This window comes from Centroberyx gerrardi, chromosome 14 (assembly GCF_048128805.1).
Source record: "Centroberyx gerrardi isolate f3 chromosome 14, fCenGer3.hap1.cur.20231027, whole genome shotgun sequence".
Classification (NCBI taxonomy): Eukaryota; Metazoa; Chordata; class Actinopteri; order Beryciformes; family Berycidae; genus Centroberyx; species Centroberyx gerrardi.
Window position 1 is genome coordinate 19,930,801 of NC_136010.1, and position 25,809 is coordinate 19,956,609.

The window sequence follows — 25,809 nt, forward strand, 5'->3', positions numbered from 1 at the left end:
TACAATGGACTCTGTAGCTCCATTAAGTTTTGATGACTGTTGTTTTATGGTAGAAATCTAGCGGCACAGCGCTGCTTTGTGCTACAGCGGCAGAATGAAGAGGAGAAAATGCCCATCTGGCATGTAAATCAATGTTTAATTAACTTATAAGTTAACAGCTGTTGTATAATACATCACTTTTACCATCAGTTGTTAACACGGATCCATGCCCTAAACATCACGTCTCGGTAACTTGGGTATCACAGACAATTCCCACTTCTCCGGGCGTATTTTTTCCACTTGTTGGTTGGTTCATTTGCGGTCAAGTCGTAATTTTCCGACAGCATTTGAAGGTAGCATTTGTTTCTGGTGGACCGTGCATCCACTCGCTCACGTAGTCAAAACTTTGCACTCAAATGTTATTTATTACTCAGAAACATGCCATACATCTAGAAAGTTATGCATGTGAAAAAGGCAAGAGGAGAAATTTGCTAGAGGAAAACAGTGTCACTAATTAAGTTAACTGAAAATAAGTCTGACCTTTGCTAACAAAGAGCGTTTAGCTGGGTTACAAGATGACAAGCCAAGTCTAATAAAGACTTGGCGCAAAAGAATAGGAAGAATAGGGATGCATTTTAGTCAGTGGGCCAGATCATATTGCAGCCATCTGTGGTCATAACTAAACAAGTGGATGACGCCCCCTTGTGATGGAAAACACAATCTACTTCACATAGGAGAGAAATAACTTGTGTTGGTGGATTTGACAGTATGTAGAAATAAATATGCCAAACAATCAAGTCATGATGGTTTATTAAAATCTTTACACAATGTGTTATTTTACGCATGGCCATAATATTCTCCAGATTTATTGAAATGATATGGCTGATAAAGCATTTAAGTAAGGACTACAAATATTTCAACTACTTTAAACCAACTATTTCAAATCCAAATGATCACAATTCATAAGTAATATGAACATACCTCAGTTCTCCAAATAAAACAAATACAAAACAAACCCAGTACAGCAACGGCTTTCTGCACGCGCACACACACACATGCACACACACACACACACACACACACAAGCACAGCAGTATAGGCCTACTATGCTTACAGTGTGTATTCTCTGGCAGGCTGCAGTGAAACGCCACACAGCCTTTTGGCAATAATTGTCTTATTCCTGTTCCCCAACACCTTTTCAAGTATCTTCTGAAATATATGAAAACAAAGTAGAAATGTTACTTTAACTACAACCTGTGTGTAGAGTTCTTATCTAAAGAACAGGATTGAAACTCAGTCTATCTTTCGCTCTTGGTTCCAAATTGACACAAACATACAGCAGGCCTTTCAGATTTTACAGCATTTCTAAAGCTTTATAGCCACATCAAAACAGCAATACTACAGGGTCAACCTCCAACGCTCCGTAGTCCTCTGCCTGACTGAGTCATAACAATAGAGAACAGATTATAAAGGCACATGAAGCTCACTAAAGGTTCTCCTTTCAGCATGATATTCACTTTAGGTTCCTACAGAGCAGCAGTTGGCAAAGTTTTTAGAAATTGTTAAACATTGAAATAGAACAAGCAAGAGAGTGTTGAGTATTGATAAAAACACTGAACAAATTTGGTCAAAATCATTTTGCCACAATGCAAACATAAGTATATCTTCTAAAGGCTTTGACTTTACCATATAGTTCATATTCATAAATAGAATGGCATGCTTCAACGGTTTGTTACGTAGATGCAGAACTCTTCAAGCACTTATGCATACTTTGGATATATTGCGATGCACGTTTCTCTACAACATACACATTCAAACAGAAGTTTACGAAAGGAAAATGTTTCAGTCCTTGATTGAATATACGACAAGTAAGTGCATACTAGTCACCAATGCTGCTACTGAGCAGTCAGCTTTATTTGTAGGTGAAAAAGCCGCATGACTTGGACTGAGGAGCCATCAGCATACTGGCTTGATTCTTGTGTGTGATGTGAATCTGAAAAGGAAACATAACAAGAGAAATGTCCATTACAACAAGATGTTGCCATAAATGTTATTGCTGAAGATCTGTACTGTGGTTTAGGAAAACTAATTTCAACATTGCATTTGGTCTGTGCTAATGTGTGTTCCTGTGCTGGCGGAGCATTTACCGTGCAGGGAGGCTGCATCCAGGGTTCTCCATCTATCTGCATCGGTAATGCTTTTTTCGTCCTGAGAGCGTTGGTGGAAGGAGAAAACAGAATGGAAGGATAAAAAAAATAGAGTGCATGAACTATCAACGAAGCCAATGAGCCTCATGTGCAATTAAAATGCTAAAAGGAAAAGCAACATGTCATACATAATGATTATTGTTATGTTAAGAAACAAATGGATCATCATTAGCAGGTGCTCAAAGTCAACTGCAAGCCATTGTCAGGATGGAGCGCCTGGGGCATTAGCACATTGACAAGTCTGAACATGTTCATGGGGGCATTCCTCACCTGATGGTGAGCTGGGATGTTTTGGCTAGCCTCACAGCGCTCTTCAGGCCTGTGTATATCTGCCCCATCTCCATGGCTCCTTCAAGGCCAACCACCTCTAACCGACAGTCACTGAGATCTGATGAGAAACCATGGAGACAAACATGATGAACATCTGGTACACAAATACTGAAAAATATGTCTGGTCATTCATCATATTCAGCATCAGGACTCAGGAGGGTCATCAATGGAAATAGCTGAACTGTATTGAGGAAAACTGGATACATTACGGCATTTTACAAAGCTAATACTGTATACTGCATTATGGTAATAATAACCACTATATTTTAAATAAGTAAACATGTCATCGCCCACAAATGATGCAGGCACTCCTTGAGCCAATCAGTAACAAGATGCATCCTCCCTCCAAGTTTAATCAAAATCACACAAAATGGAGGGTGTAGCAGTTATAACCTTTCAATAACCTTTTGAAATTTTGACCTTTAATTATAGCGCCCCCATCAGGCCAATAAGTGTATTGTTTTAAACGCCAGGTTACTGTGCCAAAATGCATCATCCCAAGTTTCATCAGTGGTGCCTGAGATGTGAAGTGACTTCAATAATCAATAATCTCACGTGCACCCTCTTCTGACTTCACCATCCAATACAGTTGAGGTCTAAATAAAATACCTTGAGAGGTAACTTTCAGAATTTCTGGGTCCACGATCACGTCGGGCTCTTCTTGACTCATCGAGCCCCTAGCGTCCCCTTTCTTGGTCTCGCCCCACAGGTTGGAGCCACCGTGCATGCTGGGAATGTTCAGGACAGCGACCCCCTCCAGAGACAGGCCGCTCAGATCCAGTGCAGTGCCGCTGCACTGAGGGCACAGCCACAGGTCAGACAGAGAGGGGAAAGCAGCACAATGTTGTCTGTGAAAATAGCTCTTCCACCACAGAAAAAACAGCACAGAAACATAAAGTACATGCTTGTAATGCTGAGTGATGTCACAGCTATGTTCTCACCTCAATTGTTAGCCACTCATTCAGTTTCTTGCAGGAAGCAGAGATGGTTTCTGAAGTGGCAAATTCAAAATACCACAGCTTGTTCTTCATTCTGGAGCCATAAAAAAAGTGTCTTTCAGGTTTAAGCAATATTTCACTTTCATAGAGCATTTTGTCTTTTTAGCCCACACAGCTCTATAGGAGGTGGAGTCAAGCTTAACATTACATTAGAAGCATAACATTAGCAGATGCTCATGACAGTAGCTGCCATGGGCATCTGCTGTCACCACCTGCATGCAGGGTGTTTTTTCAGCTCATTGCAAATAGGAAAAATACATCTTATCAAGTATAACCGTGGGCACAAAATGAAATAGTATTACCTGGTTCTACTTTGCTGTGATTGTATATCTGTTAGAAGTATGATTTTTAAAATAATGTTTTGTTTTATTTAAAGTAAGTTGTGGTGATTACAAGTCTCCAAAGCAGATATTCTTGGCAGTTGACTGTTCATGAACTCCTATAAAGGAAGACTATGTGTCCTAAAGAGTGAAAATGCATTTCCAAAGTGAAATGTCGCTTTAAGGGTTGCATTTTCACAAGACCACAGAAGATAACAGAGCCGTTTCTTTGTTCCAGACCCTAGAATCAAGAGGCTTACCTGCTATTGAACTTCTGGGGATGTTTCTCCCTCATGGTGTGAAACCGGTGGGCAATGGAGGCATCCTGTCAACACGCAGCGATTAAACCAACAGTCCAGGTGAGACAAAACTGATGCTTTGAAAAAAGAATTTGATGTATATTTCAGACAAACTCACCACTCCAATAGAGAAGTAGTTGTTGATGATTTCATATGGCACCGGGTCGCCCTTCTCATGGTCCTCGTCTGTGATAACCTGCACGCTCCAGCGGTCCATGAGCACCTGGGAGCTCCCCTCTAAATCTTTAAGGATACGGCTCAGATCCACACCATCGTATCCTACAAGACGGCAAAATGAAAGAAGACCAGCATGACTTAAAGTGACCAGAACAGCGGTGTCCCATTTCTGTATGTTTTCCTGCAGCACAGACTAGCTCAGCCGTACATTTTGTCCCATAAGTGCCTACAACAAACAGACACAGGATCAGAGCATGATGCAGCAACCTGTTCCAGTATTTCTCATAGCATCACAGAGACAAAGGACACACTCCAGCTCTCACTCTGTTCTCACCTCCTCCCCATCGGAGACATCGCGCAAGGTCATTTCCTGTCCCTAGAGGAAGTACAGCTACAGGCGGCCGCACCAGAAGATTGGCTTTGTCTGATTGTAAGAAAAAAGGAAGGAGCAAAGGAACGAGGAAGTGCGTCAGAATGATTTCCTGGAGAAGCTCACGTTGCGGAGGGTAAAGTGTCATTTTTAATTCACCGATCTCACCTATTGCGTCAAGAATCCAGCCCACTGTGCCGTCTCCCCCGCACACCAAGATCCTGTAGTCCTGGAGGTTTCTGAAGAAACTCAGTCTGAAAGAAAGGTGTTGGGCGTTGAAATCAGAACTATAACAGCATACTGTATGTAGAGTCTGATAGGGAGTCAGAAGAAGTGTTATAGGACAAAGTGGTCCAAAAGTAGTCGAATACTCTGCTCACTGAATTTCAAAATAAGAGTCTACAGATCTAAATTGTATTTACATTTTGTTCCGGTTGTGGTAACTGTGCAACATAACCTGCTGTACTGATTACTTACCCTGGTCCAGGTCCACCGTTCAAAAGGTTGTATACCTGCCGTGGATTCAGTAAATACTGAAATTTACGCAGGACTCTGAAATACATAAAATCAGGCTAAAAAATCTGCATATATTTTACATCTATTTTTCCATTAATGCGTTCTTGTTTTGACTCACCTCTCTCCCTGCTTGCCGCCACTTTTAGGGTTTACAAATACCAGAAGAGGATGGGTGTTTGGCACAGGGCTAATCTGTTGAACAATAACCAATTATTATATCACACACAAACAAATCAAATATCAAAAACAAGCCCACATACTGTACATTTACATTCTTCTCATTCAAGCGATCTGTCCCAGTTTAGCCTACTCTAAATGTTAAGTTATAATTGGTCAGAACTGGACTGTATTGGACGGGACAGTACCTGAAGCACCTGCCCATCAGGAGTGGTATTGAGCTCGCTGTCCTCCGTTGAGGCTGTGCAGCCGTTCTTTATGTTGTTTGCTCTCTCCTTTAGGGAGGAAAAACACAAAAAACACAAAGTGAATAAACCTGAGAAAACTCACTAGAGCCTTCCTTTCCTTTTGAGGACAAATAAAAATATGTACGCCTGTCAAAATGCCGTGCAAGCGAGAAGGCAAAATGTGAGTGCTTTCCACCTACAAGAAACAGCCTTGGGGTGATGTTATGTTGTGGGATGGCAAGACAGAGACTGGTTGTGCATGTGCTTCAGATGTCTAGCGGGAGAGCCTGGGGGTGAATCTCTACCTTTATAACTGGGTATATTGCCCATGGAGGCAGGATATGGTCTCTGAGAGGCCCGCAGGTACACTCTGTTGGCTCCTGGGCTGCACACTCATCATGACGCTGCAAAACAGTCACAGTGACTTATTACATACACAAAAACTCACAACGCACTCTCACGGCAGTGTTGACAACTAATGGAATGCAAAATTCAAAGATCTGCTTTTTTTGCATTTCTGTTTTATTGGCTGGCTTACAGTGGAGAGAGAGAGGGGGAAGATGGGAGAGAGGGAGGGGGATGACACATGACAAAGGTCCCAGGCCGGATTCCAACCCAGGATGTCACAGGTACATGGCATACGCCTTAGCCACCTGAGCCACCAGGATGCCAAAATGCAAATTACTTCACACGTCAGTACAGAAACTAGTTATTCCCAAAGTAGTGTGTCTGCCACACACTAAGATGCTCCTTACCATGATGTGACACCACACGCAGTGCTTGCCCGTTTTTATCTTTTTATTTTATTGTTTATTTTTACAGGGACAATGCACAATTTAAAAGAAATTGCACCAGAGTTAGCTTCCAGATAATTTGCATCTGTTGTCCCTGGCCAGGAAATGCAAACAACACACACAATCACAGGACATGCTATACAACACAGTAAAAAAAAAAAAACAGTACAATGTACATAAAAAACCCAATGTGTAGTATTGAATATACCAGATAAAAGCCATACAAGGCACTCATTAGTGGTGACATAATTGGGTTGACTTAAGCCAGAGCTTTAGGTTTGATTTAAAAGCTACACTGCTTTCAGAGTCTCTGATATCGGAAGGTATGGAATTCAATTTTCCAACTACTTTAACAGAAAAAGCTGATTGGCTGACTTTCTGAACTGTGGTAGTCCCCCTAGCATTGCTGTTAGGGCCGGTCAGGTTCCTTACCATGGTGTGACACCACACGCAGTGCTTGCCCGTTAAGCCCTTGTAGCTCTTAATCTTCTTCTGGCATTTATCACACTTCCAAGAGTCGCAGTTCCCGCTCACCCAGTCGTGCGCTGCAACCTGAAATATGGGATAAATGTTTTACATCACCAAGTCTGCATAACAGCAGGCACACTGAGAACGAACCCTTAAGTGGACTGTAAATGTCACTGTAAATGTTGTCATGGCGACACTGTCATACCCCTGTATCTTTCCTTGACTTCACATAAGTCCTGGTGCAGGGGGCAGGGTTCCTGTTCGCACAGCGTCCGTGGACTGTGTATTTGCAGCCTACATAACAGGACACATAGCTCAGCTGTCATATTAAATTATTATTGTATTATTATAGTACTAAATTGCCCTGTCAAATTTGAAGCTGGCATGACTATACAGCTATAGTTTAGACAATAAAATGCAGTTTCCAGTTTCACTAATAAATGGCACTGTGGTGTCGCCCTCTCCTGGTGAGGTGAGGTACTCACAGGTGCAGCACAGCCCTTGTTTCCTCAGGCCCAGCAGCATGCTCTGGCACACATTGCAGTAAACAGGCTTGTTGAAATGCTTCATCCTCCAAAGGTGCTGCCCATCCTTCTGGGTCATCTGATTGGCGAAGGAGGAATAATTCATTATTGTACTGAAGATGGAAACGGTACAGTGCATCATGGTTTAGGATCTTTGTGATTGTGCACCACTTGTTTGCAGTTTGAAAGCAGAGGGTTGTTAAATATATTTGAAGGTAATTTATGCAACAACAGCGTCACCCCATCCAAAGATAGTGACTGTAGTGGATCTACTTTTGTCATTTCAGTAAGGCCTCACATCTCTTTATCATCATAGATCTTAACACTTGCATCACATTTCACAAACCCTTTCATGCATATACTGTGGCCATGGCCTGCATTTCACAGTTGCTTTTCACACCCACTCACTACTGCCCCTGGCTTAACGATATTCCTGAGGATATGTAGCTCTACACATCAAAACATACTGTATATCACCATGCAATCATATTCAAGTCAACCCTGACTAATCTCAAGTTCTCAACACAAGATTATAAGGTTGCTTTCCATCTGATCATAGACCAGCCAATGCTCTTATGCAGATTACAGACAGAAATGCTTTTTTCCAACACCGATTTAAACCATCATGCATCAGTCACTGCATAAGGCACAGCGTGTAGCCCCCAAATCAGCACATAGCAACTGTGAGGGGGCCGAATACGTGAACCTCAGGTCTCGGATGTTCATTGGTGGCTGGAAATAGCCTGAGGGGAAGTCCCTGGCATTGTTGTAGAGGCGAGACACACTCGCAGAGCCCAGTTCACAGTTTTAGACCCTCACAGTCCGCTGGCAGACACACAGTCTATCAGCAAGTGGCTTTTATAGCCCTGGAAGCAAATGAAACAGTAGCGAGAACACAAAACGGATACATTTCGAAATCCCACCCTTCATATACTAGATATGAGGCAGGACAGCCTTTTAACACCACTTTACACTGTAGAGTGCACCCACCATTACGGATCATTCCTTCCTCTATAAAAAAAATGAGTGCATCGGCCTGAGGATCGCTATCTGGTGCCGGGGAGAGACGATGCTAAATGTGAGCGCAGATTATGCAGAGTTAATGGAAAACAGTGAAGCACTCTGATGGTGCAGAGCTAGCATGAAAGGAGATGACATTACCACACCCTGTAACACTGAGTCTGCAGAAAGGCTGTATAGAGAGGGAGGAGGCAAAGGACAGAGGGAGGGAGAGCCAGGATTTCACAAGGGCAGTCAAAGTAGTCAAAGTTTCACCACTCCCTAAGACACCTACTGGAAAAGGAAAACATCTGAGCTAACCAACAATACATGAAAAAAAAAGAAAACACTACTTTAGCGCACCTTCAGTCCCAGTAGGACCAGCAAGGGCACGTTGTTCATGCCGCCCTCCACCCACTCGTCCAGAGACACCGTGCCGCTGCTGTCAGCATCAATTGCTGTCATCATGTCCTTCAATACCTAATGAAACAAGATTTGGTTGTTATCACCCAATCAGCAACATCTAGTTATATCTCTTAAAAGGATTATATATGTTCTGAAACTAGTCATGCTCGGGAATTTGTGTATTTCAGTGGCGTGGAGAAGCTTATCACTATCACTAGCAAATGAGTAACAAGTCTTTAGATTTGTACAGAGGACACAGACACAGACTGTACAACACAAGGCCATGCGCCTGTAAGTAATCTCATAAAGTGCAATCTTGCGCAATGCAACGTGTCAAACAGAGGGAGTTATGTCTGAGGCAGGCCGATCTAAAGGTACATTTAATATCGCTTCACGGTTGAAAACACAGCAGGTGCAGCCTTTCATGTGTTTTGAGGAAGTTTCTATTTGAGAGCAGAGCGTCGCGGGACTTACCGGCCTGAGCTCTGACACATCCCAGCCAAGGTAATCTGCTGCATGCATCATTTGAGCTATAATCCTGTCCACCTCCTATAAGAACAGAAAGTCAACAAAGACTCGCTTTAGTGTTATGGTTGGTATGATGCATGACCTGCTTGTAGCTTGTGAAAATGAATGGCTATCACGCTGGAATTTGACCTTGGATGAATCATTAGAATAGGCGTCTATGGCAGAATTTGTCATTTGATGTTGACGGCGGCACAAAGAAGAATCTCTCAGTGACTTACAGAGCTGTCAAGGACCCCGTTGCCATCTCTGTCGTAGAGCTTGAAAGCAACTGAAGAGAGGGGGAAACGAGAGTGAAAGTGTCGGTCAAAGTCATCACTCAAATTACTTTGGGGGGGGGAAAGAAAAAAAAACGAAAGAAAAACACAACTCACACTCCAGCTTGTCCCGGGGTTGGCCATCCTCCAACAGAGAGAAGTAACATGACACGTCCTTCAGAAAGACCTCTTCTGCAAGGGAGATGGAGGAGGGGTCTGTGAATGCTCTGGTTACCACACCTGCACACACAGCACTGCACACGCATGTATTGATAAAGGAATACAGGCCAAACAGCCCATGTTGTAAGCTGATACAGGGCCTGCTGCCGAGTTGTGTTTATACATGGTGCGTAATCTCACTGGCGCTGTCTTCTCGGGCGGGTTCAGAGTTTTGGAAGGAGCGGAAGAGTCTCTGGCAGAGATCCACAGGGAAGTCCTCCACTTCTAAATACGTCTTCAGGAACAGACGAAAGCCCTCCTCGTTGATGCACTGGAACAAAAATGAATGAGACATGTTGTTGTTATTGATAGCGCTACTCAACTGTAAGATTTAGAGTTTAGGCGTGGGTGTATGTGTGTGTGCATGTGAGAGGGGCTTTTGTCGTGTCATTTCAACTACTACAGCTTTCAAATTCGACTGTTCTAAAAATTAGGGAAGATGACTAACACATTGTCGCTATCGGGTGAAAACCCTTGTATCTCCGAAATGTCAGCTTCTGAGGAACCAAGAAGCCGAGCTTTGTTTTTAGCTTGACGGCCGTGTGTTTGTATGAGTTTATCCAATGGGGTGTGAAAGGCTTTCTAAAGCCCAAGGGTCGTAGCATTTTCTCAACCCGTAGGGGAAATGTGTAATCCATCATTTCAAGTTAAAACATGAAAATTGCCAAAATCGGAGTTGCCAGGATTTTCACACAACAACAGCGATGTGCAACAAAAAGCGAGCCCCTGACTAGAGACTTCAGTCCATCTGTGTGGCCTGGTATTTCCAGTTCTCACATGATAATGTGCTCAAGGGCTAACAAGCATTACTCCCTTGATAATGGTGAACCACAAACCCATTTCTTGTTGACATTATTCCATTTCCCTGCTCGACACCCTACAAAACTGCCCCAGTAATAAATAATGTCACCGCAAGGCAGTCGGATCACAAAGCCAAAAACAGACCGGAGACGAGGAAAAACAGAGCGAGAACAAGGATACTGTGGCATTAGTCTGCACACAGCAACATTTACTATAAATAACTGCATGAGCCTGTATATTTTACAAACTATTAACTGGTACCTTTGTCAGTTTTCTCCCATAATAAATATTTCATATATATTAATATATTTCCTTCTATCTTTTCCATCTATCACATTAAGATTTATATCCAAGTTACTTTATCCATCAGAAAGTACTGTGATTGGTTCTTGCACAAATTAATTGGCAATGTCAGACGCTGATCTACAGTATTGGAAACACTATCTTCTTCAATCACATTTGAGCTTACTCTGCACGAGGGCGGCCAGCATACTATTCAGGAAGGCTTTGCTGCGTGGGCAAAACTAAGGAGGCAATTTACATTTGCAACCTCAGTTGGATGCACTGAGGATATTTCTCTTAGACAGCTTAGTCTAAGTGATTAATGTATTTGAATCTAATCAGTCACTTAAGGAGAATTAATGACTGCCTGAGATATATACATCACATCCTCATTTCTCGCTAAACGATCCCATTGAGAGCTATGATTCAGTTCAGTTATTATGGGCCTTTTAGCGGACATATTGTGAGCGAGTTAGGGGAGAGTGGAGTTGATGGTGGAAACAGCAGGACAGAAAGTCCCCTCACCTCTCCGTGTCTGTGTTGGGCCAGACTGCCATCTGCATCAAATTCCCTCAGCACATCTTTAACCTTCAAGCTGCAGTCTGGGAGCAAACACACACAGGTCACACAGGGATACACATGGATTTATACACATGAAGCTACAACACAACTTTTTACATATTTATCTATATAATCCATGGATAGTTTAATTATTATTATCTTTTCAATCCAAGAACATGCAATATAATTTACAAATGATTACACAATGGATATAGATTTTCTGGAGAAAATACAGTGTGGGCATGCTATGTTTGCAAAATACGAAATGTGAGAGACTGCTACCTCTCCTAGATATGAGAAACCATGAGCGAGTGTAAATGAGTGTGTGTGTGGGTGGAAGTGGAAGTGGAGGGGGGCGTTAAGTGTTGAGAAAGCTGCCTGCCTGCCTGCCTGCCTGCCTGTACTCACATTCAATGTACTGCTGTAGCTGGATAAAGTCGACAGGGTTCAGTTCCTTCACCTCTGGGTTTGTGGGGGTGGACATGGTGCCTGCTTCTGCACTAACTGCCTGCCTGTGCATAGGCGGGAGAAAGAGTGAGATATAGATGGAGAGAAAGAGAGCAGGTGGGGGCAGATTAGTCTGCTGCTATATAAAACACAAAAGCATGGCTGCAGGCAAGAGAAGATAGCATCTTGCATCTCACACCTTACTACTTACATGCATGATGTAACTGGGGAGAGAGAATCACATCCTATCTTCAGGTAAAACAGAAACAGCAAGTCTGCACTTGTAAAATCTATAGCGTGCAAAATATACATATACAAGTACATTACTCCTAATATGAATGTAGTGGTTATAGTAGGCTCTTTATGCTAACCAAGAATATATTTCACTATAGTCCATGTTCACAATCCCACAGTCTTTACCCAAATAGCAACAGTGTGTGGATAAATAATGCTTTAAATGGAGCCTGCCCTGTCTCATGCTGGGAAATGCAGATTAACTGCAAAACTTCATGTGCCAATTCACACTTTTCAGCATTAGTAACACGTCACTGGCCACTCAAAACTGGGCCTGACGCAGAGTCTGTTACAAATCATGTCAGGCTAAAGATACCCAAGATACTTTGACTCCAGGGATTCTTTGCACCCGAAATCTTTTTCCGTATACTTTGTCTTTGTATTGGCCCAAATTTGTTTTATAAAAAGGCCAGATTTATGGAGTGGTTGTATCAAGTGAAATGTTATTGTTACCAAGGGAAATTACTAAGGGGAAGAGTTTAAAAAAGATACAGCTTTGTAAAGAGCTATTTAGACATAAATATACAACATATACTGTATATGTGATATCATGCTTTATGTAGAATATCATTATGTAATCCATACAAATACAAGCAGAAAGTATAGTCCGAACTGTTTGGTGTGTTTCAGTCCAATCTGATTAATTATAACTTCCACGGTTGTTGTCCACAGGTATTATTACACATTACAGGTCAACCAGTACAGGCTGTAGCGACAGTATATCACAACAGCCAGGACCGAACAGAAAACCAGAATACCTGAAGGTTAAGTACTGAGAAAAAGACATGAAGTAATCTCAAACAACATCCACTCTTTCATGTGATGTGGATCCATTTGCTCTCTTTGGGCTCTGAAAGGGTCATGCTGTCCTCACTTAATTCCCACAAAAGGCAGCGTTGCCTAGCAGTTTTGTTTATGCAGCCAATCGGATGGAAGACGTCAGAATTGACAGAGAAGTGACACTTGTGACGGAAAGGCACAAGGCTGATTTGTCCAGCTGATCATGCCATTGCCTTCAAAAAGGAATCTGCTACTGATTCATCATTATTGTATAAACTTGTTTGCTCTAAAAATATGTTCTTGAGTCCATCTTCAAACATTGTGTACTATAAATAAACACAAAATAGGCTACTAAGGCTTATTTGCACATGAAACACATTGAAAATCTATTTTAAGAAGCTGGTGGGTATTGTTTTTCCTTTCTGTTTTTATGCCGTTCAAAGCCGCGTGCTGACACGAGCGGCATGTCTATTTTCTCTCATTACCGACCGAGTGGCATCATTATTGTCTGGAGTAATCTGATTCTTTGCTTCCTGATTAGATAATTATTTGCATGCACGATGTTCACATGCAGAGTGGAAATCACTACAGTCAGAACAATGAGTGCAGCGAGAGGCATTTACTGCAGTTAGAAGTGAACAGAAGGATGTCTGCCGAGCCGGATGTCTCTGCTGTCTCTACTCTCAAACATGGGATGTAGCTGCGGAGAGAAAATGGCACGGGCCAAACAGCTAATTGAGGCAACCGTAAAATGTTTCAGGAGGTTTTTAATCTGACTCAGGAATGTCTGCGGCTTGTTAAGCCTTAATGCAGGGCATGTGACCACCTGCTTCTGGCCATGTTTGCAATAAGGTTATATTATTGAGCTGAACTGAGGTATATGGTCGTTAAGTGGTTCGGTGTCTTCTCCTCTCACGCTCCAGGAAACAAACAGGTGTAAAAGACAAAGATGTTCCTTTCCTCATAAGTAGGGGAACTGTTTACGGTGCTTTATAGAAACATCTTAATGTGGTGCGGCGCTTTAAGGCAACATCTCAGAGCCATTTTGTCTTGTTATTGAAACATTGCTATGATATTTAAGTGGTATAGTACAGACTCAATAGTGTACACACTAACAGGAATCACTTGCATCATGGGGGCAAACCCTTAGACCTCTGTATCATCATTTAGTATAATTTATTTTGACGCTCTGTCTTTAAAAAAACTCTGAGAAACTGTTGGAAATACATATATATTTATTACTGAACAAAAATGCCTCTATAAGTCATCATTACAGAGCCATGAAGTAGCACATGTTCTGTACAGAACAGCATGTGCCACAGAACCACTGAAGAACCTCTTGTCTCTATATGGAACCACTAGGAGTTCTTCAAATAACAGTGAAGAACGATGCAGACGTTGAAGTGGTTCTTCATATAGCAACGGCTCTAGAAAGCAACATCTACAAAGTCCTAATGACTACTGCATCAAATCTAAAGCAGTGGATGATTTAATGACGATATACGGCAGATAGTTCAACTGTCATTTTCTTTCACTTTCCGTGAAACCTACAAGCAGCATAGTTTCCTCTAAACATCATAATCAACAACTGACAACAACAACCATAAAACGCTTTTTCTCTACAAGATTAGTCTCAGGGTATACTTGGGGATGACCTTTTTCCACGTAGGCTAATGTTTGTGCAAGCTGTCATAACGCCCACGCCTTGTGTCAAGGAAATCTGCTGTTTTGTAACACTTACAGGGTGAGCGCCATTGACTCCGTCACATTGTGGCTGGAAAATATGGCCCAGGCTCTTTGAACAGTGAGTCTAGTCTGTGTGTAATGTCGGGGGGGGGGTTTGTTTTCCGATCAAAACCACAACAATTATCTGCGCTGAATTCTGTACAGATTGCATCAGATTTGCAGAGGAGAGAGGAAGGACATGCTTGGTTGCTATGGAAAGTGTTTCCCTCCATCAGCTGCTCTCCGTCAGCGCTGTGCCACGGCTGACTAACAGGTAGGAGGAGGGAGGCGGGCGGCTCGGGGGAAGGGGGAGCCCAGCCAGCGCCGCCAGTCTTCCCTGCACCTCCACCCCCTCCCACGCCATGAGCCTGGTTTGGCCTTTCAAACCAGAGGCCACGCTCCAAATTGCATTCTACATGCAGATGCTACTGTGACTCATCGCATGAACAAGGGAATACTCCCTTACTATAAATGGACTGCTTGCTCTAGGGGTCACTTCTCGGGCCAAGCTGCAAGTTAAAAACCAGCAGTAATCTTCCACTTAGAGGAAATATCAGAGAAAACAAAGTGCAACTTCTTCATGTTTCTGTATCCCCAGAGCGACGGCCTTTAGCCATTACTGCCCCCCTACTGTTTTACATTTTTACTGTAGGGCACTATTGGGTAATACATGAAGACATAACTGCGTGAGTAGTATGCAAGGCACAGAAGGCTTCAGTCTCTCCAGAACCGCTCTGAGAGATTGAAAACAATAACTGTGAATTGTAAGTCATAATTCAAATGAGCGAATTAGACACATTCACCACAGAATGAATCACAGATTTCTGGGAAAATGTAGGCGAGGCTTTGCTTGCTTCCTGGCTTCAAAGCGAGTACTGCCCATCACTTGAAGTTCAGACTTGAATGTGACTTATGTAATAGTTTTTGTGTGGAGGCAGCCTTGTAGAACACCATGCTGCGCGCAACACAAAACCTCAAACCCGCCTAGACTTGTGAGGGAGCGCACTCTCGCTCGGCAACCGCACTGCTTTTAGGGTATGAGTGTTCACACATGTACAGGGACTCGTGTTTACTTCACCCACGATCCAGTCCACAACTGAAAACGAAACAGTACAAGGCACCGTTTTGAATGATCGATTTTAAAATACAACCACACTAGTTTACAGGGTATTCCCTAGTGTGTACTGACATTATTGCCAATTATTGTCAACTTGGACATTGGGTATGAATGGACGAAAAGATGTCCAATTATCTTTGTTCATGTGATTTTCCAAATGTGAATAGATGTGACTGTGAATAGTATGTGTGATATTTTATGGCAACATCTGAAGTTTCAAGGCAAATTCTCATCACCTCTGTTGACTTGAATCTTGAATCAACTTACATGTAACCTAAAACCTTTTATCTAAGACAAAAGGAAAACACAGAGGTTAACAACATAGTCATTACTGCAGGATTAACGGCATGCCCAGGGATATGATGTCATGAAGGAGCTGGAGGCTAATTATAAGATACAGTTATTTGAAAAAGGAAAAAGCTCTCATAGCATCACTCTGGTCACACCGGCTACGCCGTACCGCAGCGACTACCTTTAAATTCTACGCATTACTTGAACCACAGGCGGGTAAATGGGCTCAGTTCTAGTTCATTTACAGCCTCTAGCCTCTGATGTAAACATTAACAATGGACCAACTGACCTCACTACAGTATTGATCCTCTGCGCCTAAAAACTCTCTTGCAGCTAGAGACAGAGAGATAATACCACTGAGACTTCCCGGCTTTGACCTGCCTCCAAGCAGAGACACTGCTTGTTATTAACCCTCCGCTTGATGAGGAATGTGTCACCGCCCGTTCACCTGGGAACACAGCGCCTCTGATAGTGCGAGATCACAGAAAAGGGATAAAAATAGACGTGATTAACCGTCAAGGCTTCCCTCTACTTTATTTTAAACAGTTGTCATGGGGGCTGAAAGTCATCCCAGATGGACGATTGTGGTCGAATGACAATGAGGGGAGAGCTCGGAGTAAACAATGACCACGCAGTAGTGACAGTGCCCACCAACGCCCACCATCATCTACTTCACACACCAGGGAGGTTTCTGCTATCCCAGAACTGTGAAAATCCCCTTTGTCCGCAGTATTTTCCAGCTGTAATGAATCCCTCAAACCATGGGATCCTTAGAGATCCCCAGGAAAAAGAGGAATAGTTTATTTTCACTGTTATTTCACTCATCTGAGGTTAGGACAGTGCGAGAATGATAAACAATGTCTATTTTGATTGAGGTTTCACTGTCCCCACTGATATCTCCACACCTACAGTATAAACAGTTCTGTACCAAATCATATCCAGCAACAAACATCTTCATTCCATAAGACAAAATCTTATCATTTGTGGCCTAATGTGTATCTATTTGGAGGAGCTTGACATTAAAATGTTGGGGAAATTCTGCCTCAGAACAGGGATATCTTTCACAATAAACCTGTTTGTTTTATGCACTGGTGATATATGAGTACATCTGCTGGTAAAAATAAACTGGACAATATAAAAATAAAAGTGGAGTAGGCTCGGAGTCCCCAAATACTGCATATACCCTTTAATGCTAAGCAGTCTATACTTTGACAGGTGAAATGCTGAATTCTGTAAATAGCCCAGACTGAGTGAAGGGATCCCCTATATGTAACTGAAGCAGCCTGGCATAAATCACATGACACACTGCAAAGGGAACTGACATGGTGCACGGTGTATGATAAAAGCACAACATGAGCCGTCAGAGGACAGCTGCATGAAATGAAAGAGGTGTTCCCTCTCTGGGTTGATCAGCTGGGTGAATTACTCTGTTATTATTAAGGCACGGGGGGTATATCAGCGGCACTGCTTGCCGTTTAAAATCTCACAACTAACCAGCTCGCGCAGTCTGGGGCTGAAAGCAGCGAGTTGCCAAATGTCACCTCATCTGATTTCACATGCAAAACTTGACAGAACAGGCAAAAAAAGAAACACACCCCGAGCATTTTCTCTGTCGATTATCTGCTGCTGAAGACGCTGAAACTTCAATCAGTACGAGACCGGACTCTTAATGTTTTTGAGTGTCATTTACCTTTCTGTCGCCGCTCCGCTGTCCGTCATCGAAGTCGCCGCGGTGCAGCCGAGCAAACCCGACACGTTCCCGTTTCCCGTTAAGTTTTAAGTGAAGGCTGCGGGTCGACGGAGTGTGCGGACTGGCAGGCAGGGCGAAGTGAACTAGTGCAGAGGAAAGATTGACTGACTCTCCCACGCCCGACTCCGCCAGCAGCAGCTCCCTCCCGTCAAGCACCGCCTCAAACAGCACTTTGCACCCCGCGTGAACCCAACGCGCACCATTTCCAACCAGAAAGGGTGCGTTTTCTTTGCAAAAGTCGCAACACATTTTCTTGAGGGTGTTCATGCATGTTAAACCTGTAATACAGAGCTGTGATAGAGGCGTAATTATGTAGCAGCCCTAACGAAAAATCACTAAAATATTGTTATAATATGCTACTTATATAGGGGCCTCATAGGGGTCTGTGGTGCTCAATAGTGAAGTGACCTAGGCTACTTTATGGTATTATATCCTATGATATTACCAGAAAATGCCTATAATATTCCTATAAGAACTTAAAGTGCTGTGGTACTCAATAGTAAGTTCATTGATCGTATCGTACATGTTCTTTATATGGTTCTCACTACATGTACTTTATATGTTTGTATGTCATATGGTATTACTATATGATTTTCTGCATGATAAAAAGTTTTTGAAACCTTTGCTGAGATGTTTGTACAGTTTCCTTTTAACATTTCTATAGGATTACTATAGAGATGAGGTTTGCCACTTAAACTAATTCATAATAAATGCAGACCAGAAAACAACAAACAACTGTGTGCCATATCATTAAAGAGGAACTCCCTTGAGAGCCCGTGATACTGCAGAAAAAAAAAAAAAACATTTGACATGTACAGTCAGGAAGAGGTTTGTAAATACAGTACCTATGCTATACAACACAACAAACAAAAAAATGTATTTGTAGATGAAGATGACGCATTTGAAATATTTATATTATATTTTTATATTTTGAATGGCCAAAATGTATTTGGGATATGCTTTTATTATTCTTAGTCATATGTTGTCAACAGCCAGCAGAAAGGAAGAATGTATTTCTAGTGTGCAAAATACATGTACAAATACATTTTGGGCCATTTTTTGTGTATATATATTGAAACACAGGATAGCTAAACATATTCTGAAATATTTGTGAAATGTATTATTTTTCAGTATGGGGGACTACTGTGTACTATATTGTAGTAAACACATCACATAATGATGTCTGTGGACAATAACAGAGACATTTGGCTCAGCCATGATTTCACATTCCAATGACCACAATGGCGAGGATTTAGGCTTCACAATGGGGCTGAGCTGGCAAGAGAGGATAACAGACATTTAAAACATGCGGGTGTCTGGGTTACAGAGAGAAAAGAGGGAGAGAGAGAGGGGTGGGGTTGGTCAAACTGGTCTGGCCTGAGTCAAAGTAGGATTGTTCACCTGGATCAGCATTTCAGGACCCATATCCTAATTTTCAGTCTTCACTGACCTGGTTTCTTCAAAAAGAGGCAAATCTTTCCTCTTGGCTTCTGAAGATGTATTTAGCTGATCTGCCCCTGAGAAACGAAGCTCCCTGCAGATCACTGATGACATGATGTGGTAAAATAAGGAACTACATATTTTCCTAATTAAGATGCTAAATTTAAAATCTTGTTAATCCCACCAAGAAAATACATCCGCTCAAGATCAAGTTTGAGTTTTTATTACTTTCTTGTCTGTAGAACACAGTACATAACAGACACAAAAACAAACAAAAACATTAACAGGGGAAAGAAATAAAGGACACAATCCAAACTTATCTGTTTACTGTCCTTGGGGACTTCCAAACTGGGATTCTTCAGTCCCGTTTGTCTTGCTACTGTTATGTGTGTGACTAATGGTGCAACACTTTTTATCCTTAAAAAGCCATTAGAGTGACTTTACAAATATCATTACACGCTCCAAGTTGTGGGTTTTTAAAGACACGTCAGTGAGCAGATGTTTACCAACTGTGAAGATTGAAATATAGACATTAATTTCCCAATGATCATAAAACAACATAGGGATCACCTAACATATAAATGTGAACCATTATGATTTGTGATATAAAATGCATTACACATGGTTAAATCCCAAATGTTAAACTTCAGTTTTAACACTTCATGTGGACCCAACATACTGACTATATACAACTGAGGCAACAGAGAAAACACAAAGTCTAGTTTTTTTTCCTGCAATGAACTTCAAATGCACTGAAAAGGCAAATTTACATATAACAAATGATAACATTTTCAAGCATGTTCATGTAAAAGGCAACACAATAAATAAAACAAATGGCACACAAGTTTGGACAATCTAAACTGAGAAGCACGATGTCTTGTGAAATATTCACAGGAAAACTAAATACTGAAGCAAGCAAGCAAAAAACGCTCCGAGTCAACGTCCCTGGAGACAGTAACACAAGCTGACCAGAAAGAAGAAAGAAAAATAAAATCACAGTCTAATTACAGTAAGAGGAATAAGAGGATAATGTTTGTAATTCAATATAATATTTCTATTTACAAGCATTTATACAATTGAGGACATTAAATGGGGGGGGTTCAGAGAAGCTTATTACTATATTCGGACGTGAAGCAGAACAATCAGATCATATAATGCACTACATGTCAAGTTATAAACCTTGTAAACATTTCATCTTACTGCTTATCTTAGATATCAGTCAGATTAAGTTTCCATTTGCCAGGTTCATAATGTATTTGTCCTTACTTTAAGGCATAGGTATCAAGCTCGTGAGTGAACCTCTCATAAGACCATTGTCATTAAAAAAAAATAAAAAAAAAGAAAGCCAGATTTCTTTGAAGCGGTTTCATTCTGAAGAGGAGAAACCACTCACCACAACAAACCCCCGAGCAAAACGTCCCCACTTGTCTCTGGGTCGGCCAATCTAGCCGCACGGTTATAAGATCTCCTCCACTCCGTGAGCGAAGATCATGACCAAGCCGGGCTCCAAGATCATATCCTCTCCCATGTGCTGGTTCTCGCAGGCCATCACCACCACCGCCTGCTTGCCGGGGATGCGCTTGGCAACGTAGTTCTCATAGTAGCGCCTGTTCATCTGCCTGGTCTCGAGCGTGGCCAGGCCCTGCGGCCAGTTGCGCTCGTGGGCGTTCTCGATCAGGTCGTTGACGATGGAGAGGGGGCAGCCGCTGTCGATGAGGGAGCGCTTGATGACCGCCTGGAGCACGGCGTCCGGGGTGGAGATCATGCCGCCCCAGCGCGTCACTCTGGCGGGCTGCATGGAGTTGACCCACCTGTTGATGGGGTGAGGGGAAAGAAAACCACAGTGAGACAGACGGGACAGGTGAGATGTCGTCAAGCCTGAGTGTTAACCCACCCAAAAACTGCAGCATCCAAAAAAATAAAAACAAATTAGGAGGAAGGGATTGATCTATATCTGGCCTTAGTCTAGGAAATGGGAGAGAAGAAGAACAAAAGGTGACTTACTCCAGGATCTCGTTGTACTCGATGCTCTCCTCGAGGTTCTGCAGGTTGGGGTTAGCACTGCGGATCGCTCTCATGTAGGCTTTTAGCAGCTGAATGTCCCGCTTCTGGGGGAGTAGGAGCACCATTATCAGGAGCTGTATTCACAAAGCACTTAGTCCTAACTAACCATTTGAGAAGTCTGGAGGTCTGAGGAGTATGGAGGTCACAGTGAAAAACTGCACTTACATGAGGATGGATCATATTTCCTTTAATTGCTTTGGATCCAGTATTGCACTCAGTTTGGATTGGATTTTTTTTTACATAAATAATGAATCAAAACGAATCAGCCTGCACATCAATCATCTCATGCAGCTGAGGCTGATTTAGAATTTGTCATAAGAGTATTTGTAGTAGTAGTACTTTATTAATCCCACTCTGGGAAATGTCTTTATCACAGAGACATCACAAGCAATGCAAGACGGTACAAAACACAAACAGGGCACACACAAACCAAACAGCACATACATATGCAAAACCATCCATGCCTATACTAAGACATATCAACCTCAAATTACTTCTAGCCCTGTAAAATACAGTATAAAAAAATAAAATAAAAAAAAAGCAGTGGAATAGGCAAAAATCCATCATGATCATTCACAATTTCATCACACTGGGAACAAATGACCGTTTGATGCTCTCTGCACCCATGACTGAATCAGCACATTGTGAAGCAGGTGATCTGTGTTGTCGAGGATAATTTAGACATGGCTCTCCTATTGTACATCATCATTGTAAACCACTTTGGAAATGTTGCAATTATTCTTTTTGTAACCAAATTACTTACTTACGAACTAGCAACAAGCACTACAGTGTGAACATTATAGTGACTAGTATGTAGAGATGTCAGTCACTGTGCTAAAAAGTGTTTGTTGTGGCAGAGAGACCTTTTTTTTTTTTTACATAATATTTTGCAGGTCCATCAAATCAAAGTCGATATGTTTTTGTGCAGGCAAGTGTTCTTACTTGTTCCCCCAATTGGTGTTTATGCTCAGCTACATTTTTCTCCAGTTCTGAAATCTTGGTTTGCTGCTGCTGCACCACACTCCGCAAGTGCTTGATGCAGTTGTGGTTGGGCATCTCATCTTTTGGCATCTCTAGCCTGCCAGAGGGGAAGAGAAAGAATGAGAGGAGGAAGAGAAGAAAAAGAGGAATCCTTTTTATTGACAAATTGCAATTTTAAAACTAGGAAAATTACTTTTTTTTAAGGTCACAGCAGAGGGTAACACATTGCAATGTGATGAATCCAGAGTAAAATATAATTGAAACGATGATTTCTTTTCCAATTTAATTCCACTGCAGGAGTACAGGTCGGACAGAGTTTTTGCAAATCAAATATATAGTGCTTTTTCCAGTGCCAATATTTGACAGTGACAGAATGTTCCCGTGGTTTTTGGAGGTCCTGAGCTGTGTTGCACATAGTGGCAACAAAGCTATTAACCTTTTGCTGTTGACAATTATGATATAAGAAGACTATAACTTTTTACACGTACATTGTATTCCTCCTTGGTACAGTAACATACCTTTAATTTGTGCTTGCACATCCTCTTTTTTCTTTCTCTCTCTCTTATCACTGATCAGTAGTGTCATTTTGACATCTTGCTGTTGATTGTGAATTGCTTCATGATGATTGACAGTTTGACGGGCCCTTTGATTGGCTGACTGGTCTGCTCCATCAGATCAAGTGAAAAGGCGCCACTCTGCTCACTATGTAAACGCATTTACTTGTTCAAGACGATTAAATTCTGATGAAGGCCTTCAATGGAATGATTTTAATTGTCTAGAACAGTAGTTCTCAATCCTGGTCCTCGTGTACCACGGCCCTGCTGGTTTTCTATCCTACCAGCTAGTTAACTGCATTCACCTGGTGTAATCAGGGGATGAAGTAAATATATTTATATTGTGAGTAAGAGTGGCACCTCTTAACTAGATCTATTCAACTTTGACTCACACAGTGTGACCGCTGCCTTCAGTCTGTTTAAATTAAATCAAGCCCTATCAAGTCTATTTCTTCTGGACGCTCTTTTTTCACATGAAGATACTCTGTTCATCCAACTTCGATTCACAATTTGTAAAACTGATTTTTCTGACTGGTGGGGGCTCCCAAAGGGAGGCGGGGCCCTAGACGCAGCGCCTGATCTGTCTATAGGACAGGTCAGCTATGGACAGTGATAATGATGATGATGATGAATATTGTTATACATCTCAAGTATCTATTGTGTTTTGATTAGCTACAACTATCACTTGGGACTTGTGAAGTCATGACTGTAGGAACCCTGATTATAACTGATCAGGGAAATTCAATGTCAACACGCCCAACAGCAACAACACAAACTATACAGTTGCTGCCAACTTTCCACTGTGAAATTCTGGAAGCCACTCACCCACAACCCTCCTCACAGTTGACGGGCCTTTTGGGGTTGTGCTCACAGTCCTTCAGGTGCGACTGTAGCTGGTCCAGCCGCAGTGTGGCTGTACAGCCAAAACCTGCGTTGTCACAGCTGATCTGGAGCTTGGACAGCATGTTGCGCATGATGCGGGGCACGGGCCTGAGGTGGGCTAACGTCACTACTGTGCGGTCAACAGGACAAATCTGCTGCTGGGCAAACCACTGTGTAATGCAGGCATTGCAGAAAGCATGCTCACAGTGTGGGGCCTGCGGGAGAAATGAAAATGAGAACACAGAGGCAGAAAAAAAATTAAAACTTTCAAGAACCTTTTGGCTTCATCAGTGAAATGTTGATGCATAAAATGATGTATGGTCTCTCAGAGAGGGACTCACCTGCACTGGTTCTTCTAGCACCCCACTACATATGGGGCACAGCAGGTCTTCATCCACCTCCCCTTGGAACCTGGTGACGTCGTACCCCATGGTACATTACTGGGACCCACAACCTCCTGAGGAATACATATGGCTAAGTGAGTTCGATTTTCAGACAATTCAACTGCATCGAGACACGATTGTAGACGTTTTACACAAGCTTCTTTATGATAGAATTTTTTTGAGGCTACCTCACTCACGAATGGCCGTCAATGCTTCCATTCAGTTCTTGACTTATTGCTGACAGGTCACATGTGGCACAGACAACATCTGTTTGGTGAGACAGATGCAGAGAATCCATGTCAAAAATGATCAGAAATTAATTATTATTCACACTGATTATTTAGCTTTCAAAACTTGGGTAGTTGCATAATTTTTACAGCCACGAAAAACTACAAATGAACTGTCATGCAAAATGAAATTGACAATACAGATTTGGTCTGCATTAGGCTAATTAATCTAGGGAATCAGGGATGTATTGTGCGTCATTTCCAGTCATATGTAAATCTGAGAGTTACATCAGTGATTCAGAATAGCCCTCATCATAACCAGGAACAAACTACTGTCCGTTTCTAGGATGGCTCACTAAAGACAGAAAATTTGTATCTTATCTGATGAATTATTTTCCTTTCTTGCTTATTAAATCAATCACTGCTAATCCATTCAAAGAAACAGTGACTCAAGAACACCACGCAAATGGTCTGATATATGTCATCTCAACACATCAAAAGCGATGTTCTTGCTCAATCAGTTGATATCGAAGTCTACCCTCGACAATAGAGACGTGTGAAAATGTGTTGTGATGTGCTGCAGCCTAGCTCCCACATCTGAGTAGAGGATCTCGTTGTCCCAGCTGACTGGTGGGTGACCTATTTTCAGTGGAAGCAGCACACACCAGTCTGGAGGCGATTAAAAGATCCCCTTTTCTCCCATCGCACTCAGCATGGCTTGCAAGCAAAAAGCTAAACTAACGTTACACGCTACATATGTGATATAATATTACGGCATTGTCTTAACATTATAATGTAGCATGAGGAATTTAGTTTTGGTAATGAGCCAACTAAGGAGTCGTTTTAAATAAATACCTACTTGCTGAAACTCTGAGATATCTATGTAGCTAGCTCGCCATGTAATGAATGTGGCTAACGATTGCTAACATTAGTTAACTAGCTAGCGTTAGTAGCTAACATCGTTAGCCAACACCAGCGTCTACAGATGGTTTCCTCTGGATATTAGCCATCAAGCTAACCAGACAGAGCTCAGTCTAGACAACCTACACAGACAAACGGCTATTTACAATCAGTCAGATTTTAACGAAATGTCTTAACTGACTACCAGACTTACGTGAATATGCAGCAAACTAGTTCCTAGTCACGATTTTATATATTTTCAGACGTCCTACTGTAACTAGCTTGCTAGCCACGTCCTGAGCTACATCCTACGCTTCTCCGTTTCGTCTTTACGCAGGCAGGTGGGGACGTCACGACGTAAATCAACAGCTTTTGATTGGTCATAAAGAAGCCACTGCTTCCACGCATCCTTCGTACTTTCCTAGGTGACATACTTATTTAGAGGCATTGTTGAAGACATATGCTGTGAAATAAAGGATATTATTACTCTGAAAATACACGTCCCGTTAAATCGACTGGAACAAGCAATGACATGTCGG

General features: G+C 42.1%; 2 protein-coding genes across 3 annotated transcripts; both read right to left on the bottom strand.

Annotated features, from left to right (window-relative positions):
- Positions 1-772: 772 nt before the first annotated feature.
- Positions 773-17,895, bottom strand: dgkaa (diacylglycerol kinase, alpha a). 2 transcript variants are annotated; one of them, XM_071921377.2, is made up of 24 exons: positions 17,780-17,895; positions 11,844-11,947; positions 11,400-11,476; positions 9,933-10,062; positions 9,690-9,764; positions 9,537-9,586; positions 9,265-9,339; positions 8,749-8,865; positions 7,348-7,465; positions 7,068-7,156; positions 6,827-6,946; positions 5,906-6,004; positions 5,562-5,648; positions 5,315-5,388; positions 5,158-5,232; positions 4,849-4,934; positions 4,645-4,734; positions 4,252-4,412; positions 4,095-4,159; positions 3,458-3,548; positions 3,126-3,312; positions 2,457-2,574; positions 2,127-2,187; positions 773-1,972 (listed from the first exon to the last, which is right to left on the bottom strand). In XM_071921377.2, the coding sequence occupies exons 1-24, from the start codon at positions 17,806-17,808 to the stop codon at positions 1,892-1,894; spliced, it is 2,259 nt and encodes a 752-aa protein (XP_071777478.1). In that variant the 5' UTR covers positions 17,809-17,895; the 3' UTR covers positions 773-1,891. The 2 variants fall into 2 exon arrangements, with proteins under 2 accessions (XP_071777478.1, XP_078144410.1); XM_078288284.1 differs by having other exon boundaries at positions 11,844-11,943; positions 17,780-17,889.
- Positions 17,896-19,486: 1,591 nt separating this feature from the next.
- rnf41 (ring finger protein 41) lies at positions 19,487-25,600 on the bottom strand. Its single transcript, XM_071921429.2, has 7 exons — positions 25,485-25,600; positions 24,332-24,410; positions 24,102-24,217; positions 23,704-23,975; positions 22,286-22,421; positions 21,284-21,387; positions 19,487-21,090 (listed from the first exon to the last, which is right to left on the bottom strand). Exons 3-7 carry the CDS (start codon positions 24,189-24,191, stop codon positions 20,736-20,738), a joined length of 957 nt encoding a protein of 318 aa, XP_071777530.1. The 5' UTR covers positions 24,192-24,217; positions 24,332-24,410; positions 25,485-25,600; the 3' UTR covers positions 19,487-20,735.
- Positions 25,601-25,809: the final 209 nt, after the last annotated feature.

Bases quoted from the DNA above. Each gene is read 5' to 3' on its own strand.
- rnf41 (XM_071921429.2), bottom strand. From the start codon at position 24,191: ATGGGGTACGACGTCACCAGGTTCCAAGGGGAGGTGGATGAAGACCTG. The intron at 21,388-22,285 runs GTAAGAACACTT...CTACTCCCCCAG, and splicing joins AACACCAATTGGGGGAACAA to AAGCGGGACATTCAGCTGCT. The intron at 21,091-21,283 runs GTAAGTCACCTT...CCCCATCAACAG, and splicing joins GAGTACAACGAGATCCTGGA to GTGGGTCAACTCCATGCAGC.
- dgkaa (XM_071921377.2), bottom strand. From the start codon at position 17,808: ATGACGGACAGCGGAGCGGCGACAGAAAG. The intron at 9,587-9,689 runs GTGAGTTGTGTT...CCCTCTCTTCAG, and splicing joins ACCCCGGGACAAGCTGGAGT to TTGCTTTCAAGCTCTACGAC. The intron at 2,575-3,125 runs GTATTTTATTTA...GTTTCTCATCAG, and splicing joins TCTGAAAGTTACCTCTCAAG to ATCTCAGTGACTGTCGGTTA.